At 42.8% G+C, this 20,817-nt stretch overlaps 1 protein-coding gene across 1 annotated transcript in view; it reads right to left on the bottom strand.

Moving 5' to 3' along the window:
- The window catches only part of sgip1a (SH3GL interacting endocytic adaptor 1a), a 215,238-nt gene that overhangs the window by 38,008 nt on the left and 156,413 nt on the right, over nucleotides 1-20,817 (bottom strand). The window contains exons 14-15 of the mRNA XM_048602076.1: nucleotides 18,870-18,994; nucleotides 10,784-10,910 (exon numbers count right to left, since the gene is read on the bottom strand). Coding sequence (XP_048458033.1) covers nucleotides 10,784-10,910; nucleotides 18,870-18,994 — 252 coding nt within the window. The remainder of the gene's footprint in view (nucleotides 1-10,783; nucleotides 10,911-18,869; nucleotides 18,995-20,817) is intronic.

The raw sequence follows: 20,817 nt of genomic DNA, 5'->3' as shown, positions 1-20,817 counted from the left end.
ACTGGTTGAGCCTCAGCACACACAGGAGAAGAGACAAATGTTGGTCACAATAAATAAGCAGGTCTTCTGGCTGGAGATCCAATTTAATTATTTTAACCTGCATTGTGTAGAGATTTTGTACTCATTTGACCTGCTTATGAAAGTGATTACTGCAATAAGCAGGCAAAGTATTGGCAGAAGTCACTAGAACCTATCTAGAACCCATCTGTAATATTTGCCTCAAAACGCATTGTAGTGCATTAGCTTCATCTATGCAAGAAGGCAACTCTAGACTGCAGTCTACCATTAAGCATTCAGTGTCCTCAATGTGTCCAGCTACACTTGCAGTACTTTTTACTCTGTTGTTACATGGATATTAGGTTCTATTATAAAACAAATTTCATTGTCCAGCATTGAGATATGTTGTTAGGGGGATGTTATTTGAAGAAAATCTTGAGAGAGAGTCTCACAGACCTTAATGAATGTAGAAGATGGGTATCATAAATACCCGTAGAAATCTTGTGGAAGCTTCTAAGTGCTGGATATGCCTGTAAAAGTCAGTGTTCTGACTTTAAACTCTACACTCAACCCAGACTGCATACATGTGCAGGGTGACAATGGATAGGGCTGAAAATGGGCAGAACTGCTGCAAGAAGAGAAATTATCACGTTTGCATCAGTGTTACTGCCCCTTAACGTGCCAGCACAAGGATCTACAAAGTCAACTGAATTGTCAGTGATTACCACTAAAACCAGAACCAGCCAACACACACACACACACACACACACACACATATTTGGGTTATCTGGGATAGGAGCTAGAGATAATACAGGTACAAACTATGTATAAACTTCAAGGGAAAATACATTTAACTATACAGACTCACAAGATGGAGAAATAACTTTGTGGCATTTTATTTGAACTTTGTGTAAAGTTTCTTATCTGGAGAATACAATAAAGGTGCAGGAAATGAAAGGCAGTCGAGAAAGTGCAAAAGGATAATTTTGCAGAAATAGAACTTGTTTCCTTGGTGTTATTGGTATAGCAGGATTTATTAATTGAGAATCAAACCACTTGCTTTAATTTTTTTTAGATGAATACTTGGTGCACCAGACTTCTTGGTTGTACTGGTGCTTCTGTAATATAATCATCCTGCAGGGTGGCCATTTCTTCCCATCCCTCTGTGGTTAAGCATCTTTGTATTTCAAAGTGTGGAGCTTCTAATATATGAACCTGATGATTTTGCAGACTCTATTGGGACAGTAATGCAAAGTTCTTATTGATCTGTCAAGTCAAATGTGCTGCTAATTCAAACACTCTCATTGGCCTCCTGTGTTTTCGGAATTCCTGTAGCATTATGATACTGGGGGACTGTGTTATGTTGCTGTGATTTTTAGAGGGAATGAAGATAGGAATATTGATTTTGCAGAATAATTAACTTGTCATCTTCATCACCAGGAAGCAAATGGCTTGCTATTGTAAATGTCTTCTGTACTTGCTGGAAAGCAGTGGGGATATAAAGGTTGAAGATCGTGATCTTGGCTGTCCCTGTTCTTCTAGGTTAGCACAAGTCTCATTGCAATATACAGCTTTGATAGTGGCTGCCCCTTGAACCTGAGTCAGCAGAGACAATACTGCATTGTACAAGTTGTTGTGTTTGCTTACTGGATCTCATTGGTGTGGTTGCACTTCCTCTGGTTTAATCTTATTTTCCTCCAATGCCTCTGTTGATTTTTATTGAGTAAGGGAGGAGCATTGACAGCACAATTAAATGGCAGGGAAATGAATTAACACTGCAGTTTAAACATTCTGTTTAGTGGGCATTAAATTTGTTGGTTTACATTGAGGATCATGCTGTCTGACAAAACTCCATATCTTAGTTTAGGAAGGCATTTATTATTCAGAACTACATAAATAGAAGAAAGAAAGAATGTGCTTTGATTTGATAACTTTTTAATGCCTTCAGGATGTCTACTGGGCACTTTATGACTCATAGATTACTATTTTATTTGAGATGGAATCAGAGTCATTGCCTGCAAGAGTGCTAATGGTGAATGGATTGGGCTGAATTTCTTTTTTATTAATGCCAGCAAACTGATATTGCTAGACAGAGGAGGAAAGCTGTTTTACTGCTTTTCCACTTGTGGGACTTCCCAGATGATGGGTAGATGTTCTGTTATAAGATGCAAATTATAAAAGTACAAGTTATACATATTTCCTGCCATTTGTAACAAAGCAACTCACTGGGTGCAAGGAATGCCATCCATCTCTGTTCATCCAAGCATGCAATAGGCCACTATTGAGTGGGACTTTACAAATGAAACAGCCCCTTACCTACCTGATTGATTGTAGTGGGGTGAGCAAGGGTTTGAAATAATTTAGGTTAAATAATTATTATGACCATAGCCATGCATTAGAAATGTACTCTTCCCCACCTGAGGCAGTTGGAAATGCTTCCGGAATGATTCAAATTATTCTGAACTTTTACTGAGTGAGAAGGTTGGGTGAGGTGGGGTTTTGTATTGTATGGTAATAGTTCCAATCCCCTCTTTCCATCTCACTGAATATCTACCACGTTCGTGGAAAGCAGGTTAATTCACCAAAACACATCCTGATCAGCTCGTGGAGGCTACTCTAATAACACCTAAAAGTAACCACGTGTCAACTTACCTTATTTGATAGTACATATGTCTCTGTTTCAGGAAGTTGAGTTTAAAACTCATTCCAGAATGAGCAACACAATCTTGCTGGCATGACTTTGTAGCACCAAGAAAGAACTACATTATCAGAGCTTCATTCACCACTTAAGCTTGCTCCTCTTACAAATTATCAACACTTTAGGAATGTGTCTGGGCTACTCTAGAATTCAGCCCAGTTCATCCCTGTTAGGATCTGTGGGATGTGACTGAGAACATTGGTAGATCCTGTTGTGGTTCTAAAGTGAACTTGACTATTCTGTGATTGATGGTCCTGTCTCCTGCCTGGAGGCTTTTTTCTTTGGAAATTTGTCATCAGCTCTATCTCTTGTTGTGACTTTACAGAGACCGGGCTTCTATGCCTTCTATTTAAATGATTCCATTCCCTTGATTTCAAATGAATGGCCCATAGAACAATATTATAGACCCAATTCTTTTTAAAAGCATTGGGGTACCACTTGAGAAATACTCCTGCTCCAACATGGAAGACTAACAAAGCTGCTCTTGAGCGCATAATTTTCCCAGCTGATAAATTTATTGCGTTAAATCTGGTTGTGGTACACAATCATCCAAATATAGTATTGTAATATCTGACAGAATCAAAAGGTAAAATCTCCATTATAAATTTAGTGTAGTTTCAATTTGGACATTCCTCACTCACATGGGCACGAACTCTTAATAAACTTTAACCAGGACAATATGCACTGGTTTATTGATGTTGACAAAATGAAATTTGCTTTGATACCTGTTCTTATTTATTGAAAAGAACTGCCTATACTAAGTTTCAAATTTGATTTTACAATAACAGGCTCCAAGTTGTTCATGCCTAATAAGAATCTTGAGGAAGTTAGAAGTTGAAATACTTGTCTCCCAAATCGGCCAGTTAGAAATCATTAGCAAAATTTCAAATTAAAGTGCATATTTTGCAAAGGTGACTAGACTTTGGAGTTAACATCTTTTGCCAAAGTGCGATTTGTTGGGGTAATTCAGTACTCTGTTTGACTAAAGAGGTTTTTTTTTTCCAACGTTTTCTCCCTCTTTCCTACTGTCCCATAGATCAGTTTCTGTATACAACTTCTTAGACATTAATAACCCTTAAGCATTAATAATAATCATCTGCATTGATATGTCAAAGGTTGACATATTATTCCACTGGTTTGTTGGTTTGGTAATCTGACTTGAACCTCAATCTGCCATCTGATGCTGACCGATTATGAGGAAGTAATGAGAGGATAATTCAAGGTTAATTGATCCTCCACTTTGACCATAGGTTAGCATACTTCTAAATGGTGGACTTTCTTCAAATTAAGTCTTCAATTATTGGGTGTAGGACTAATTATCCTTTTGGTTTAAAACCATGGTTTATGCTTCAGTTTGTTATTTGAAGGAAGAGCAATTTAACTTTAATATAAAATTTAATTCATGTGGAGATAGAAAAGCATTTCCCCAAATTAAAGAAGAAAAACCACTTTGTATCTTTTCTCCATATGAATATTCCATATACCTAATAGGTTGCAATGATGATGATGCATAGATTAATAAAGCACTGGAAAGGCAGGAGAATAAAGTTCCATGAAAGTTCAGGTCAGACACATTCAGGTGATAGTAGAAAAGCAACTCAGAGATTCTTATGTTCATCAAATTTCAAAATTAGAATCATAATAGGGTAAAGGATGGAGGACAGAGAAAGGAAAGAGATTTGGATGATCAAAATGAAAGGAGAAAAGTAAGGACAGATTGGGAGCTGCACAGTAACACATTTTTATTAACACAGAATGTAACTTGAGGGATGTCCTGAGGCACCATAGACAAAGAGCAAACATGGGACTGAAATTGTGAATGCAACAGTAAGGCGGCAAACAAACGTTTCATGCCTTATTTATATTGGCAATGAGTGAGGAATTGAGGATTAATCTACCAAACTCAGGGTTGAATTAAGCAGACAGCAAAGACGATGACTGCTCCACTGGCTGTAAATCACAAACTCTCACAAATTGATCTCATCTTGTAACAAGGGAAATGCACGCACAGGTCACTGCCAAACCATCAATCTCAGAAACATGGCTTGATTATAATGCTATTTAAATAGATGAGGTATGAAGGAGTTAAAATCTCACACTTAGGCTGGATTCTCTCCTCCCAAGAAATGGTGCAAATAATTGCAAGGAAGTACAAATAATTGTGTGGATTGGTCCCAGGGAAAGACAGACTCCCTTCTGTCACTTCAGACACTCTGAATGAACAGACCTTCATGACCTATGACCAATTAAAGATTTTAAGCAGCCACTTTATCATCACTAAAGGGCCTAGTACTGCCACCAGTCCGATTTACTGTGTTCCCAGCAGGTAAGAAAAGGGACAGCTTTCCAGAGTGGCTATGTGGGGCAGACTACCTGATGTGATGGGGAAGGGATGGGGGAAAGGAAGGGGTGGGAGAAGGGGAGGGTGCCCCTCAGTTTACCCGAGTCTGGAGTGGTTGAGGATACAGATGGAAGAGGCAGCACAGTGGCCACCAAAAACATTCCCTCTGTCCTTGTCTCATACCCTCTGACAGCCACCAAAAAAAAATCTCTTACTTCCTCATTGTTCCCGGTCTTCAGCACTGCTGTGCAGTCAGCAGCCTGGGCCTGTGAAGCACATTGTGATCGCAGTAAGTGTCAGCCTGAGGTTGCTGGCAACTTGAGGTGGGACAGGACATCACTGTCACAGGAACTTGTTGGTCATAAAGCCCACATTGTGACCACTTAACTGCCTTAAAGAAACTTGATACAGCAGGCTTTCTTGGCTGCTGGTGGTGGAGGGAGGACAGAGGGTACTGTAAAGGCATTGGCCTTCACATTAACTAAATATGGAAAATTCTGGCCACGGATTCTCCTGAACCTTTGTTGGTTATTATTCTGTTTATTTGTGGGTATTCCACAAAATCTTCCAAATTTATTTTTTTGTCAATTGGATCAGCTCCTGAAACCTATGGTCTTTTCCTTGAAAAGATCGTGAACAAATTTTATAACATCACATAAATTGGATGTATTAAAATATAGCTTGAGCTCTAACCAAGTGGCTCAAACAACAGCAGTGGTTTTCGGGTCTAAGCTAGTGTAGTGGTAATGTCCTTATCTCTAAGCCAGGAGGGCTGGGATCAAGCCTCACTGCTACAGACGTGAGGAGTAATGTCTCTGAACAGGTTGATTAGAAAACAACTTAGTCTAATTCAAATTACAGTTTGTGCTATGTCAGCTGTTCTCAGCAATGTCAGTGGTAGCAGTCTAACAACTGACTAATTTTTCTGGAACAGGCAAAATGGAGAAAATCATAAGACAAAAGTCTTTGATATCAGCATGGGGTCATCGAAAGTTATTTGCAGAGCAGCTGCTGTCAATCTCAAAGATTACTGTAACTTTTCCTTTGTATTTTCTATCGGTACTTTTTCCATTCTCCTGAAGTCAATGATTCTTTGCTGCTGGGGTATGACTTCCCCTTCAGTGCCTCATCCAGCTGACCACTGTGTAACAATGGATGACATTTTCTGCTAGGCCCTACTAGAATTCACCAATGGGCATGAGTTCCCAAAGTCACACGTTAACATTCCACCTCTGGTTTCCCTGAACAAACAGTGAATGCTGTTGAAATGAGATCCATTCTGTCTAAGGAAAGACTAATTAAAAGAACCATGGCCTGAATTATAAGAGTTAACCAGCAATCAGACTTCTGAGATTGCAGCAAATATTAAAATGGAGAGGAGACTTGCTACCAAGGCTTCACTGTAGCCTGGAAGTTCTATGTCTGGTGTCCAAGGGATTGCAGTGAGGTAAGTCCTCCCAAGCACACGAGGAAGAGGATGACCTCTCAGATCAAGCAGGTCTGGATGGAAGTCGTGAGGACATCACATCAGGAGTGTGGATCCTACAAACTGGAGACAGTGCACCAAGAGGATCTAGGATATCACACTTCATGATGGAAACCTAAACACTCTGACTGACTTCTCCAGCATCTTCGTACACTGTACCAATCAGAACAATACACCTTCAGCTTCATTCATTCCTCCTGCCGCAGGCATCCCACATCCCCATCTGAACAGTCAATGGTTAACTTCACTCAGCCTATTGACCTCTCACACTCCTCAAAAGGTACTCTTTCTTCTTTTCTCTCAAGCTACAATGAATACTCTCACCCCTCTTCTTTCTCTGCTTGCAGAAGACAGCACTCAACTTGGCAAAAGGAAGAGATCTGGTGGCAAAGTTGGGGGCCATTAGTAATGTGTTCCCGTCTGCTGCACTGGGAAGGAGGCTTTGGTCCAGAAGAGTGCAGGTATCAGCAGAAACCTACAGACAGCACCTGGGGCTCCTGAGGCACTGGGAGTCAGACACCTTGAGAGAATGAGCATCTCTCTGCCTGCAGACATTATGTTTGCAGGTGGGGAGAGGGGGGCATGTCTTTCCACCTTTTAGCTGGACATCTACTTTCATTCCCTGTGTCCTTTGGAAGCACATGAGGCTGAAGAGAAAGCAACTAGTGCTGGTGGTATTGCTTCTGCTGCAACTAGAGCCATGGGCAGTGACATTGCTTCAGCTCTCTCCTCTGATCAGAGGTGGAAGGTAGGGTGGTCCGATTCTATGGTGAAAGCTGGCAGCAGGGACGTGTAACTGAAGCTAAGTGAAGCGCAGTCCAAGTCAGCATGTGTCAAGTAGCGAAGGCCATTTTGAGGGAAGATGTGCTTTGAACAGCAGTCTCTCAATGATCATTGCTGCAGCTCTGCACTGTCACTGAACAAAGCATTTACATCTCTCCAGTTTTACTGAAGAAACTCTCCCAGCTGTGTATTCTCATTACAGACCCATAGGAGAGCTGCTGCCATGTTGGGAAACAGATGCCCTGGTTGGGAAGGGCAGAATGGAGGTCGTTCTTAATTAGTTTTTACATTGCTTTTAATAATTGAAGCAACAGACCCAAAGCGGGTTACTGCAGGTTTTCAATCTCGCCCTGCAGAAACCCAGAAGAGGAAGTTGTAGACATGTTTACCGAGCTGGTGTGTTTGGTTTCGTCACCCTGCTAGGTAACATTGTTATTTATATGCCTTGGTTTGCTGGGGTGGTTGGCATTACTTCCAGTTCTGTTTTTCAGTGGTTTGTATATGGGTCCAGTTCAATGTGTTTGTTGATGGAATTCCGGTTGGAACGCCAGGCATCGATATGTCTCTGTTTGGCTTCTGCAATTATGGATGTGTTGTCCCAGTCAAATTTGTGTTCTTTGCCTGTGTGCTTTGGGACCAGTGAGAATTGGTTGTGTATCTTGGTGGCAAGTTGGTGTTTGTGTATCCTTATTGTCAGTTTTGTTCCAGTTTGGCCTATGTAATGTTTCTCACAGTCCTTGCATTGTATTTTATATATTACGTTAGTTTCATTGGTTGTGAGTATGGGGTCCTTCACATTCTCCAGTAGCTGTCGCAGAGTGGTTATTGGTTTGTGGGCTACCCTGATACCTCAGGGTCTGAGTAGTCTTGTGGTCAGCTCTGATATGTATCTGATGGACGGTAGGGTGACTAGTGTGTCTGGCCGTGTTGTGTCTTCTTGTTGTGGTCTGTTACAGAGCTAACACCGTCACCCACTGAAAAACAGAACCGGAAGTAATACCTACCACTCCAGCAAACTGAGGCATATAAATAACAAGTGGGACAGAACACCAACGCTTCACCGGAGGCACACTGACGATGTTACCAAGCAGGGTGACGAAACGTCTGCAACCAAACACACCGGCTCAGTGAGCAAGCCTACGACCTCGTCCACAACCTGAGCTACAAATCTTCTCAAAAACTTTAAACCCAGAAGAGGGTGGGATGATGTTAGTCTTCTGAACCAACCCCAATATGTGTGTATGTACATAAACCTGCCTTCCCCTGCCTGAGTGACCCCCAGTTATCTGATCAGAACAGCACACTACAAATACCTAGGTAGATATTTCCATCAAGGTCATTTCAAGCAGGGTTGGGGACCCTGGATTCCTTTCCTGTGCCTATCCCACAGCACAGTAACCTGTACTTCCAGCTTGACTTCGATCAGTTAACCAATAATAAACTTAAGCCTTCCTGATTTGTGTGGCATGGCTTTAAACAGTTGAGCTTGCAGGTGATTTCTGGATAAGTCTTTGAAAGCATGGAAATTAAACCATTTTAATTAATCCATCCTTACACATTTATATTTTGGAACTCACACAATTTTGAATTTAAGGTCTGCTCATTCAAGGTGATGAGGTGGTTTCCAATTTTTAGAAGTGGTGATCACTCAGTAAGAAAAATTCCAATCTGTGCATGTTAAACAATAAAATTTTATCACAGAAGTCTGCTGACTATAGCTATCCACCTTGAAATTCATCCATAAAATGGAAATTAAAATTATTTCCTACGTGTTCTTTTATTTTGGAATATATTCCATTTCTTGCCATCCTTTCCTTAAAACACTGAATCCAGATTGGTTATGGCTCCCCAGTGTTAGCTGCCCTTTGATATCTTCTTCAAATGCCCATGCAGTGGGTCCAAAATGCATTTTAATCCGAAGTCTAGTCAATTGTGGGGACATCACAGTCCAGCCTGATATAGCCCTATAGCAATAACATTCATACACTTTACAGTAGGAATCACTGCGCAGTGAGACAGAAAGGGACAGATTGCAATCATCCCTTATCTAGCTCAGGGGTTTTGAGGCAAATTGCATCACTGACCTACTTCCACTGAGCTGAGATGAGATGACTCAGGACAGACTGGAATTAATATATTGTTAACATGAAGTGATTAAGAACTGTTTTCATACAAGTGTTTGCTTTGCATCAGAAATTGTGGAAATTTCGGCATCAAAATGTCCACCTTATTCCTTAACCTAGGATTCCCGAGCACCAAAGTTGACAGGGCCCTCCAGCAGGTCCCACCCATCTCCCACACCTCAGCCCTCAGTCTCTCTCTTCCCTCCCACAATAGTGAAAGTGTTCCCCCTTGTCCTCACCTACCATCCCACCAGCATCCAAATCCAGAGCCACCACCAAGGCCATTTCCACCACCTCCAGTGGGATGCCACCACCAGACACATATTCCCTTCCCCTCCAGCCTTCTGCCTGGACAGTTTCCTATGAGATGCCCTGGTCCACTCCTCCTTCACTCCCAACACCACCCAACAGCCCCAGGGCATCTTCCCCTGCAATTACAGAAGGTGTAACAAGGAAGGTTTGCTTCCTCTCTCCTCAGTATCTAAGGGTCCAAAGACACCTTCCAGGTAAAGCAGGACTTTACCTGCACTTCACTCAATCTAGTCTACTGCATTCGCTGCTCATAATGTCATCTCATCTACATTGGGGAAACGATGTGTAGACTGCTGACTGCTTTGCAAAAACACCTATGTTTTGTTTGCAAAAAAGGCCCTGAGCTTCCAATTGGCTGCCACCTCAACACACCATCTTGTCCCCTGGCCAAATCTCTATCTCAGGCTTGCTGCAGTGCTCCAGGAGAGCTCAGTGCAAGCTGGAAGAAAAGCACATCATTTTCTGCTTGAGGAAGCTACAGCCTTCTGGACTCATTATTGAGTTCAACAATTTTAAGGCTTGGGGCACCTTCTCCCGTGTCTTTACACCAAACCCCACACAACAGGCCTTGTTATCACACGACCATTGTTAGCCACTAATAGTTCCCATTCATTGTTATTCGTTCTCTTAGGCTGACTGTTATCCACTCCTTTGCCTGTCCAACAGTTCTCTCTCTTTGGGCTCTATCCCCATCTATTGTTTACTCTTTATCTCCTCTCCCCACCCTATCTTCTGCATAAAAAACAACTTTTTCTACCATCAGTTCTGAAGAAGAGTCCCCTGACCCGAAACAGTAATTTTGATTTCCCTTCACAGATGCTGCCAGACCTGCTGAGCTTTTCCAGCAACTTCTGTTTTTGTTCCTGATTTCCAGCATCCGCAGTTCTTTCGGTTTTTGTTTATTTTGTGTTTGCAGATAGTAAGAAGGAAAACAGACGTTCAAAGAAAGATCTTTGAAAATAGATTCCTGAAATCAAACAGCAATATTTGTTGCATGTTTAATATTTTATGGACACAAAGAAAGTTTAAGAAGAATACTTTACCGACTGTAGGGGTGGTGGCAGCACTCAGTGAGTTAGTTGACGATATGGAGGAAGTGCTTTCTGCTCGAGCTAGTGGTGCTACTGGTGGAGGACTAGATGAATGTATTGGAGGACTAAAAGACCTGGACTGTAAAACATAAATCAAAAAATACCTGGTTATTAAAATGTACCTTACTTCAGATCAAATTACACTGCATTTCTGAATAAACATTTCATCATTTACTTTATGAGATTGATGTATAAGGTATATGCAGTAGAACTTGTGGTAAGTTTGAAATTATCCTGAATTTTCCTCCCATTTACTGCTTTGAAGGTAAAATGAATATATCTAATGTATTCTTCAGCTTTGCCAGCCCTCCAGAATGTCATCAGGTCTGCATATCTTATGCGTGAGACAAGACAATGTTTGTTTGCAACTTATTTAACTTTAATCAGCATTACAACCTAGCCTAACGTTGGCTTTATCTGATATCTTGAACATAGATTCAGTGGAATGCAAACAAGTGTTAAAAATTGGCTCAAAGGACTACTCCATCCAATTTAACCCAAACTGTTCCTTTAACTGAAATCAACTAATCAGGTATCCTTTGGTATTGTTAACAGTACAGAAGGTGGTGCCTAAAACGTGCTAACCAATTGTAAGGAACTAACTATAAAGCTGTCAAAGTGACAAGAAGCATCGAAACTGCCAAGAGCTGTCAAAATGGGCAGAATCTCATATTTTTGGCTTGGTTCCGTTGGGAATTTTTCAGCGATTGAGGCCCAGTGACTTTTCTGACTGCTTGCTACCAAACTCTCTGCATGGGCTACCTACCTCACCCTACAGCGTCTGTCCGTTCCAGCCTAATCTTACCATGTGCAGTTTTCAGAACAACTGTCCACTCGGCAAATGTCGCAGGCACTGACTGTAACCGCATCTTTCAAAGGCTGTGTGCTCAGATCAGCACTGGCATTCCACAGGCAAGGATAGATTGGGAAGATGTCAGGGAAGGGGAAGATGGCACTGTGATCCTCCACCAGGGAGCTGGTCCTGACCAAAGGGATGTTGCAAAGGAGAGCTGTCCTCTTCCCAGAGGACAGACAGAGAAGGCCACGCCACCAGAGGCTGGCAGCCTGGTCTACAGTCACCAGCCAGGTCAGTGCCATCTCCACAGTGACAACAACCTTCTCTGCTGCAACAGGGTAAGTGCCACATTCTTCTCTCTGCTCCTCACACACACTCTTTGTCTGTCATTGCACCAGCCTTCCATCAGGTTTCATGCTTTACCACTCTATTGCCTGCAGCATCTTCCCTCATGGTCTCACCCTACCCCCTGCCTCTCATACCACAAACCCTGCAAACACTCTGTGCTGCCTCCTCACTCCTTCAAAACACCTCAGCACCTTTCAACCACCCCTGCCCCAGGACTAACAGGCATGCCACTCATTTTCATCTCACTCAATCCCTTCCTCCTCATCTTACACGAGTAGATAACTCATAACAAGGCAGAGAGAACATGAATGGGGTACCCACCATTGGGCTCTCTACGAAGAGAGAATCCTGGCCATCTTGGGAAGATGTGGGATGCAGAGACATCCTTGTCTGGTCAGCTAAGTACCACACCTCATCCCAGTGCAACACTCCCATTAACCCCACTGTCAGTCTCAATCATCACACACCACTTCTAACCACTGGTGTGACTCTTTCTCTCTCCTGTGTCTTGCAGGTGCCACCAACACCTCCTTCCCTGCAGAAATATCTCCAGAAGCCACCTCTTCAACCTTTGAGGACAACAGTACCAAGGTCTTCAAGGGGACATTGGCCAAACTGCCTCCTGCATCCCATACTGACACTGGTGAGAATGGTAGACTTGGTGAGTGTGAGTGCACCATCTAGCCAGTAGTTCCACCCCGAGGAAGAAATGCCCCAGGCTGTTGCACTGGTGCACATGGGGTGGGGGAGGTGGGTGTTGCGGGCGGATGTGGGTGATTTGGAGACCAGGTTCCTGCTCAGCCCCACACGGGAGAGGAGAGGAGCCTGTAGTGTCAGCAATCAGGAACAGCAATCCACATGCACAGGGAGGAATAGCAGTGCAGACGGGCCCATGGCACACAATGGCTCTCATTACTCAGTGCTGCTTTCATGGACAGTTGGCAGCTGCCATGGACAGACAGGTCCAACACCCTCAGGGACTGCTGGAGAGACGCTAACACCTGAGCTCCAGTGGCCCAGCCACTGGTTTTCAGGACTGAAGGCACGACAACAGAGGGAATGGGGAACCTGAAGAGCTCTCCAGATAGCTCATCCTACAGCAGGCAGGGCATTGCCAGGTGGCACTTGGTTGGAGGAGGAATCATACAAAGATACCCCCGGTAGTCTGTGCTCAGGACATTGTAGAGGTGGTCAGGCCCTCCAGCTCCATGCTGCCTGCCTCCTTTCTCTAACCCATGGAAGGTTATATTGAGGAGGGTCAACCTGCCTCTGACAAGAGGACCCTAGGCATGTCTGACCCATCTTGTCCCAAGTCACTCTGAGTCACTTGATTAAAACTCCAGAGCCAACAGGCTCCTCTGCTGAGCAGGTTCCCTCCACCTCAACAGTGGAATCGAGGGGGATCGTAAGGCATAGTGGGAGTGAGTGTTAAAATCATAGTTCAAGTGTCATTGAGGTCTACAGCACTGAGAAAGGCCCTCCAACATATTGAATCTGCTTTGATCAAAAATAAGCACTTGACTATTTTAATCCCATTTTCCTGGACTTAGCCCAGAGCCTTATATATCTTGGCATCACAAATGCACATCTAAATACTATTTTTGATGGTATCAACATTTCTGCCTCAACCACTCTACCAGGCACTGAGTTCCAGATTCCCACTCTCTTTTTTTTCTGGTGGAATGTTTGGCAATGGCTTGTAATGATTACAAAGTCTTGTATACATTTATTTACATCTGGTTGTTAGTCTCTCGGTGTAGGCCCGCAAGGCATTGTTACACCATCCAGCATCATGTCATGGCCATAGACAAGGTTTCATTGACGGAACCCTGTGCTGAGAGCCTGCTGCATCATCTCAAAGCAAGAGCAGCATGGGGTACACTTGGCATCAGAAAATCCTGACAACTCTGGCCTTCTTCAAACAGAATTCTTATTGTTTCATGGCCTCTCTAGTCTAAACTGTAGCTGTCATTGAGTTGGCCAGCTGGGTATGTTGAAGGTAGGTGCAACACCCAAAAGGGGGCAATGATTTAGGATGGCCAGGGACTAGGGACCCTGCAGGTCTGTATCATGTCCAGTAAATGGGTCTGTGTGTGATGCTCTTTCCCTTTAAAAGCTTGGTCATCAGTGAGTGAGTCCTGCAGGCCCCCTGCCTCACAGGATGAGTCACTTACTCCACCCACACAGGCACTGCCATTTTGTTTGCACACTTCTAATTTTCAGCACAATGGAAGGTGATGGTGAGAGTTCCTCGGCCAGTGGTTTGCAGGTACTACCACAACATGAGCCTCTGAGCATCCAAATCCCCTTCCTAATAATCCACACTATAAAGCTCATTGGCTTCACACCTCCCAGGTCCCCACCCAACCTGTCTACATGTGCCTGCACCTATCCAAATCCACCCCCCCGAAACAGTAACTAACTGCTAATTCTGGACCTGAGTGTACAGGGAGGACACATGTGGACCAAATCCTGAACTTCAATAGCAAGCACCCCACCACACACAAACAGAGCTGCATTAAGACACTATTTAAACAAGCCATTTCACTCTGCAGCACCCCAGAACTCTGGAGAATTAAAGAGGAACACCTGCACAAAGTATTTACTGACAACAGATACCCAAGAAGTTTCATCCGTCGATGCTTACAAAACAAATGATAGTCAGAGGACACGGTACGACAGAAGATACTAGTACCGCTACCCTACATCAAAAATATATGGGAAACCTATGCCATCCAACTATGTGCTACCCACGAACAACTTCACTTCCTACATGAATGCCGCAAGAACCGGGTACTACCTCGCAGCATAAAATACAAACCACCACTAAACAATCCACAAGCAAGAAGGATAACAGAGCAAAATGACTGCAGAGTGCTATAGGCAATGGTCACTGACACCCACAACCATCTCCACCGATACAAGCGGGAAATTGCGTGCCAAAAATCTTTGTACCAGAACTCGACCAACCAACAGTGGACCATAATACTGGAACAAGCCATTAATATTAAACAACAGAGAACCAGAACAAGGAAAAGACTCAACCTACAGGAGAAACTAACTGGAGTAATCCACCAGGATGACACAACAAAGCAGTCATTTGGGTAAGGAACCTATCTGACAAACAATTCACAGACACAGTAAAAGCTGTCCTGATACACGGACATAAATGCACAAGGACGCGAGCAAAACAGATTTCTTAGCAGCACTAGAGTCAATGCTGAAAACCAACGCTGAAAATTCAACAGGCCATCAGGCAAACAGTAGTCCCAGGACTTAACCATAAACACGAATCAGACACTTTCAGCACAGCTGAGAAAAAGGCCCTTGAAAGACTGAAGAAAGATAAAAACATCACAATTCTACTCGCAGACCGAGGAAGAATGACCATGGTTCTGAACAGAACAGGCTCCATCGAGAAAGCACAGGCACTACTCACAGATACAGCCACATACCAACAGGTGGCGTCAGACCCCACACCACAGCTAGAGAACAGGTTAACGCAGACACTTCAGGAACTTAAACATGCAGGAGAGATCATTAACACAGAGTCAGAATGAAACCAGATGGCTCAAACACCCCTCACTTCTACGGACTCCCCAAGGTACACAAACCTGGAATCCCACTTGGACAAAGAGTCCTCCTACTAGGCACACCTATACACAAGCTAGCTAGAGAATTACAATGGAGACTTAAACACCTGATTAGCAGATCCTCACATTCAATCCATTTGGCCCAAGAATTTCCCACACAGCTCAGGGACACAAAAATTGACGAGGACGAAATCATGATCTTGTTCGATATTACAGCACCATTTATGTCCATTGACAAACCGTTAGCCAGAGGGACACTAGCCACACTACTGGAAGGACCAAGAGCACTGACCCTGAACACCAACAACACCACCAGCAAGGACAACTTACTGAAACTACTAGATTTATGTCTCACAACACACTTCATGTTCAATGGCCAGGTACACAAACAGATCAACGGCACACCAATGGAATCACCCATCTCAGGTCTCATCGCAGAAGCAGTGATACACAGACTGGAACACACAGCCCTTCCTATGATCCAACAGAAACTGTGGGTAAGATACGTGGACGACACATTCGTAATAATCAAATGCACAAAAGTAGAAGAGACTCACCAACTTGTTAACAACATCTTTGCAAGCATAAAATTCACTAGAGCCAAAGAACACAACAAACAGCACCTGTTCTTAGGTCTGGAAGTAGCTGTTAGTTAGTCTCTCTACCATTATGTCTGAGTATCCCGGAAGGACAAACCCTGAACTTCAATAGCAGGCACCCCACCATACACAAACAGAGCTGCAGTAAGACACTATATAAACAAGCTATATCACACTGCAACACCCCAGAACTCTGGAGAATGGAAGAGGAACACCTGCACAAAGTATTTACTGACAACGGATACCCAAGAAGTTTCATCCACCAATGCCTACAAAACAAATGACAGTCAGAAGACACAGTACAACAGAAAACATTAGTACCGCTACCCTACATGAAAAATATGTCAGAAATGACAACCAGACTCCTCAGACCGCATGAGATTGTGATTGCACACAAACCTACATCAACACTGCATCAAATGCTATCAAAGACTAAAGACCCCATACTAACAGTAAACAGGACTAATGTGATATACAGAATCCCATGCAGTGAGTGCAATAAACACTACATTGGACAAACAGGGAGGAAACTGATGACCAGGACACACAAACACCAGCTGGCAGGAAAAAGACATGACCAATATTAACTTGTCTCAATGCACACAGACAATGAGGACCATCTGTTCAACTGGGCCAAGTGAACAACACACATGCAACGGAATTTCTGGAGGCCTGATTTGGAACACGAGTCTCCATTAACAAACACATAGAAGTGGACCCCATATACAGACCACTGCTAAAAAGGACAGAACCGAAAGTGACAAGACCCATCACACCAGAGGATCATATAAATTCGGAATGGAGCAGAACACCAATGCTTTGATTAGAGATCGCACTGATAATGTTGCCTGGAATGGTAACAAAATGTCTGCACACCACGGAACAACCGGCTTGGTGAGCAAATGAACAACAGCATCCACAACCTGAGCTACCAAGTTTCATGAGGGTAGGTAGGGGTCAAAAGATTACTGTTGTGTTGGTGGATGGTGCAAGAGGAGTGTATGGGGATGACAGGAATTGGAAGATTGAGGCGTTCAATGTTTTATGTCTATCGCACTTTACTTTTTGGACACAGCGCTGGAGCCCTGAGGTGGACTTTCCACTGAGCCAACCTTGGCAACTGGCAGATGCCTCAATTGCTCATGGTTCACCAGGCCTGACTTCCAATTCAGCTTGCCCTCCCAAATCAAACATTTCTAAGCGTCAAGGTCATGGTGCTAGGGGTTTTCTTGCCTCTGCACACTCAATCCAGGAATAAAAATTGTGACCTAGAGTTTCTTCTAACACGGACACCATTTTCAGCCCTTCCTGCTCTGCTGGATACTTATGACTGCTTCAGTTCTAGATAACATTCAAGTGTATTCACAACTAATGGGTTTTGTATACATTTTACTGTTAGTGAATTATTTTCTGAAAATTGTTTCTTGCATCCGTAAGTGGTGACCAATATCAATAATAAGAGCCAGTATTGAAGCGTTTTGCAAAATATGATTAAAAAAGGCCAATAAGGAAAAGATCTCAGATGCTTACAGCAATCTCTACTGCACAAGGCAAAAGGAACGCTTAGAAAATCATAAATGTATGGAGTGGACAAAACGTAAATGAAACTTGGGATTTCAAGGGGTTTGAAGAACAACTGAAGTTCATCATGGTGAGGTGTTAAGGAAATTGGGTGTATAAATGAGGGAAGAACTAGGGGAACATAAGATCAGGTATAGGCTATTCTATATCATGGTTGATCACATTCTCAATGCCACATCACTGAAAGTCATTAGTCTCCATAATCCAATCAATTTCTGTCTGGAACCTACTCAACAGTCGAGTTTCTACAGCCCTCTGAAATACAGAGGTCCAAAGATTCACTACCCAGAATAAAGAAATTCCTCCTCATCTCTGTTTTAGATGACTGAAATCAATGAATATTGCAAGGATGGAGAGGTGATGGAGATAAAGAGGCATGGCCATGGATTGATTTGAAAACAATTATTAAATTCTTTAAGCTGAGATGTTGTTGCATTTGGAAATAATGAAAGTCAGAAACATAGGGATGTTTGGCGACTGGGACTTGCTGTGGGTCAGAATATATCATGCACTATTATAACAAGGCAGCTGTAACGCACTTTTGGAAGTTGGATCCGCTAACTCTGATGCCTTCCCCCTCTGACCCCTTTGCAAATGGCCACAGGGAGGCTGCTTCATTTAAAATGGTGGACTCACCAATCGGCCACTGGCGTATGCCAGGGACTGCTCTACTCACCCCTTATTTGGACCTAGAATAGGCTATCCACTGTTGTCAGCAGTCCATTGTCTTGTTGGTCCACGCTGGAAAATTTCCCAATGTCGGGAATGTGTCAGTGGAACCATCCTAATGCAGTTTCCTGCTGAATTCCATCCCACTGCCATCATCCCGTTCTTGAGATCGCATGCCGATGGTAAATCAGAGTCAATACTAGATGTGACTGGATCTTGATTCACATTCTCATGGTCTAGCCTGTGTTTGATGGTTGGCAGAGAAGAAATCTGACGTGTAATAATCCATCACTGTCCAGTTATTGGACTGATTTGCCCTCAACCCCACAGAGACCAGTTACAAGAAATGACTCTCTCTGCAGATTCTGAGCAGCACATTAACAATTCCTTTTTGTTACCTTTCCAGTAACAGTTTAAATATAATGAATATATAGTAGAACACCAGAACGTACCATGTCGGTAACACTAGGTTTTCCAGGAGGCAGTTTAGGCCGCGATGGAGGGCGAGGTGGTGGAGGAGGAGGAGTGTTACTGGTCACGTTCAATGGTGTTGCTGGACGGGCAGGAGATGAAGAACCTAAAAATAAGTAAACATGTTTTTAAATTTTACACGTCATGGGGGATACCTTAGCACTGAGGGAGGACAGGTTTCTTGCTTCTCTGAGCCCACAAAAGTTCTGGTCCCTTAATTGGCCTTTACTGGCCAAACAGTAACCCTCCACACCCTCCACCACTCTACACACACCAGCACAAAACCCCACCTTCTCCCTCCCTCTCGCTCTCGCTCTCTCTCTCTCTCTCTCTCTCTCTCACACACACACACACACACACACACACAAACACACACACACACACACCAACCCACCCAGGAATGTTGTGCAAGACCGATCTCCCCACTATCCAGCTATTACCACATGAACTTTAGAAATCTACCCCATTGATTCCTGCTGTATTTTCAGTGGTGTTAGCAGCTCACCGCTATGTTATAAAATTGACCATTTTTGTTGTCTGGTACATGCCAAAAGACTATTCAATTATAACTGAACATAATTATTACATCAGATTCATGAAAAATAAAACTATGAACATAGCTAGAAAATTGGAAGTTGGAGTGCTTATATGTCCTTAGGATATTGCCTTAGGAAGGATATATTGGGGCTTGGAGGAGGTGCAATATAGATTTTCTAGATTGCTACCAGGACTCTAAGGATTTAAACTATGAGGAGAGATTGAGCAAAACACAATTGCAGATATTTTCTATGCATCCTGTAGAAGGTGAGATTTGAACCTGGGCCTCCTGCTACAAAAGTAGGGACACTATCATTCTGTGGCAAGTTCCGTTAAACTAAGACTTAAACGAAGAAATTTAGAAAGTTTAAGTGTGATTTTATCACAATATTGGAGATATCAAAGAGTGCAGGTAGTGCAGGTAGGGAGAAATTGTATCTGGAACTAGATGCCACGATCAAAGAATTAGACTGACCTTTCAAAGGTGAAATTAGGAAACAAGTTTTTGTGTAAAAGGGTGATAGAATTTTTGAACTCTCTTCCGCTAGATCCTAAATCAATTATTAATTTTAAGACTTAAATGGATTGATTTTTGTTAGCTAATGAAATTGGGGGAATCTGCTATAAAGGTGGGTACACTATATGGAGTTTGCTCATAGCTTGGCCAGGTGAACAGTAGAAGGGGCTACAGAAATCAAATGGTTTACTCCTGTTTCTATGTTCTTTGTGTTTGATTTGTTTTCAACAATGATAGGTGTCCTCTCTAAAGCATAGCTCATATTAATGATCATTTTACTGCAAGGACAATATACTTCTGGATTTTAAATATATATTTAGATCTTCCTCTTCTGACATGCTGATTCTTGCTGTTCTTCATATATGAGGTTAAACAGCAAGTATTGGCAGAATGTACACACCATGGTCGAGTCTAATATCTACGAGTAGGGGTGTGAATGTTAACATCAGCAATGGCATAAAATGTGTAACATCAACTTAGCCACTTGTCATACAAGTTAGCCTGATATTTATTTCTGCTCAAGTCAATGAAAGACAAAATTGGGTCGGTGTAAAAGGAGCAGTCTATTCCATAGCACCTGGTTGCACCACGGGCCAGTTACACCCATTGATCAGTAGAATTCCCAGGATAGACCTGCAAGAACCATAACCGAATTTTCTCCTCCCAGTCCAAGGCCACCAAAGACAATTTTAATATCCTAACTGTGATCAGTTAATGCAGCATAGATCAATGTAGATTTTGGTAGTCTGTGTGATCAAGTATTACAGCAGGCAATACAATTCCTTACAAAGTGAGTGTACATATTCATTCCCATCCCCATCGTCTATATTTGCGAAAGGAGATTGATATACAAACAAATAAAGGATTAATGGAAG

This window comes from Rhincodon typus, chromosome 10 (genome assembly GCF_021869965.1).
Source record: "Rhincodon typus isolate 14 chromosome 10, sRhiTyp1.1, whole genome shotgun sequence".
In the NCBI taxonomy this organism is placed as follows: Eukaryota; Metazoa; Chordata; class Chondrichthyes; order Orectolobiformes; family Rhincodontidae; genus Rhincodon; species Rhincodon typus.
Note: the sequence above shows the minus strand (reverse complement) of the source record. Positions and strands in the feature narration are given on the sequence as shown.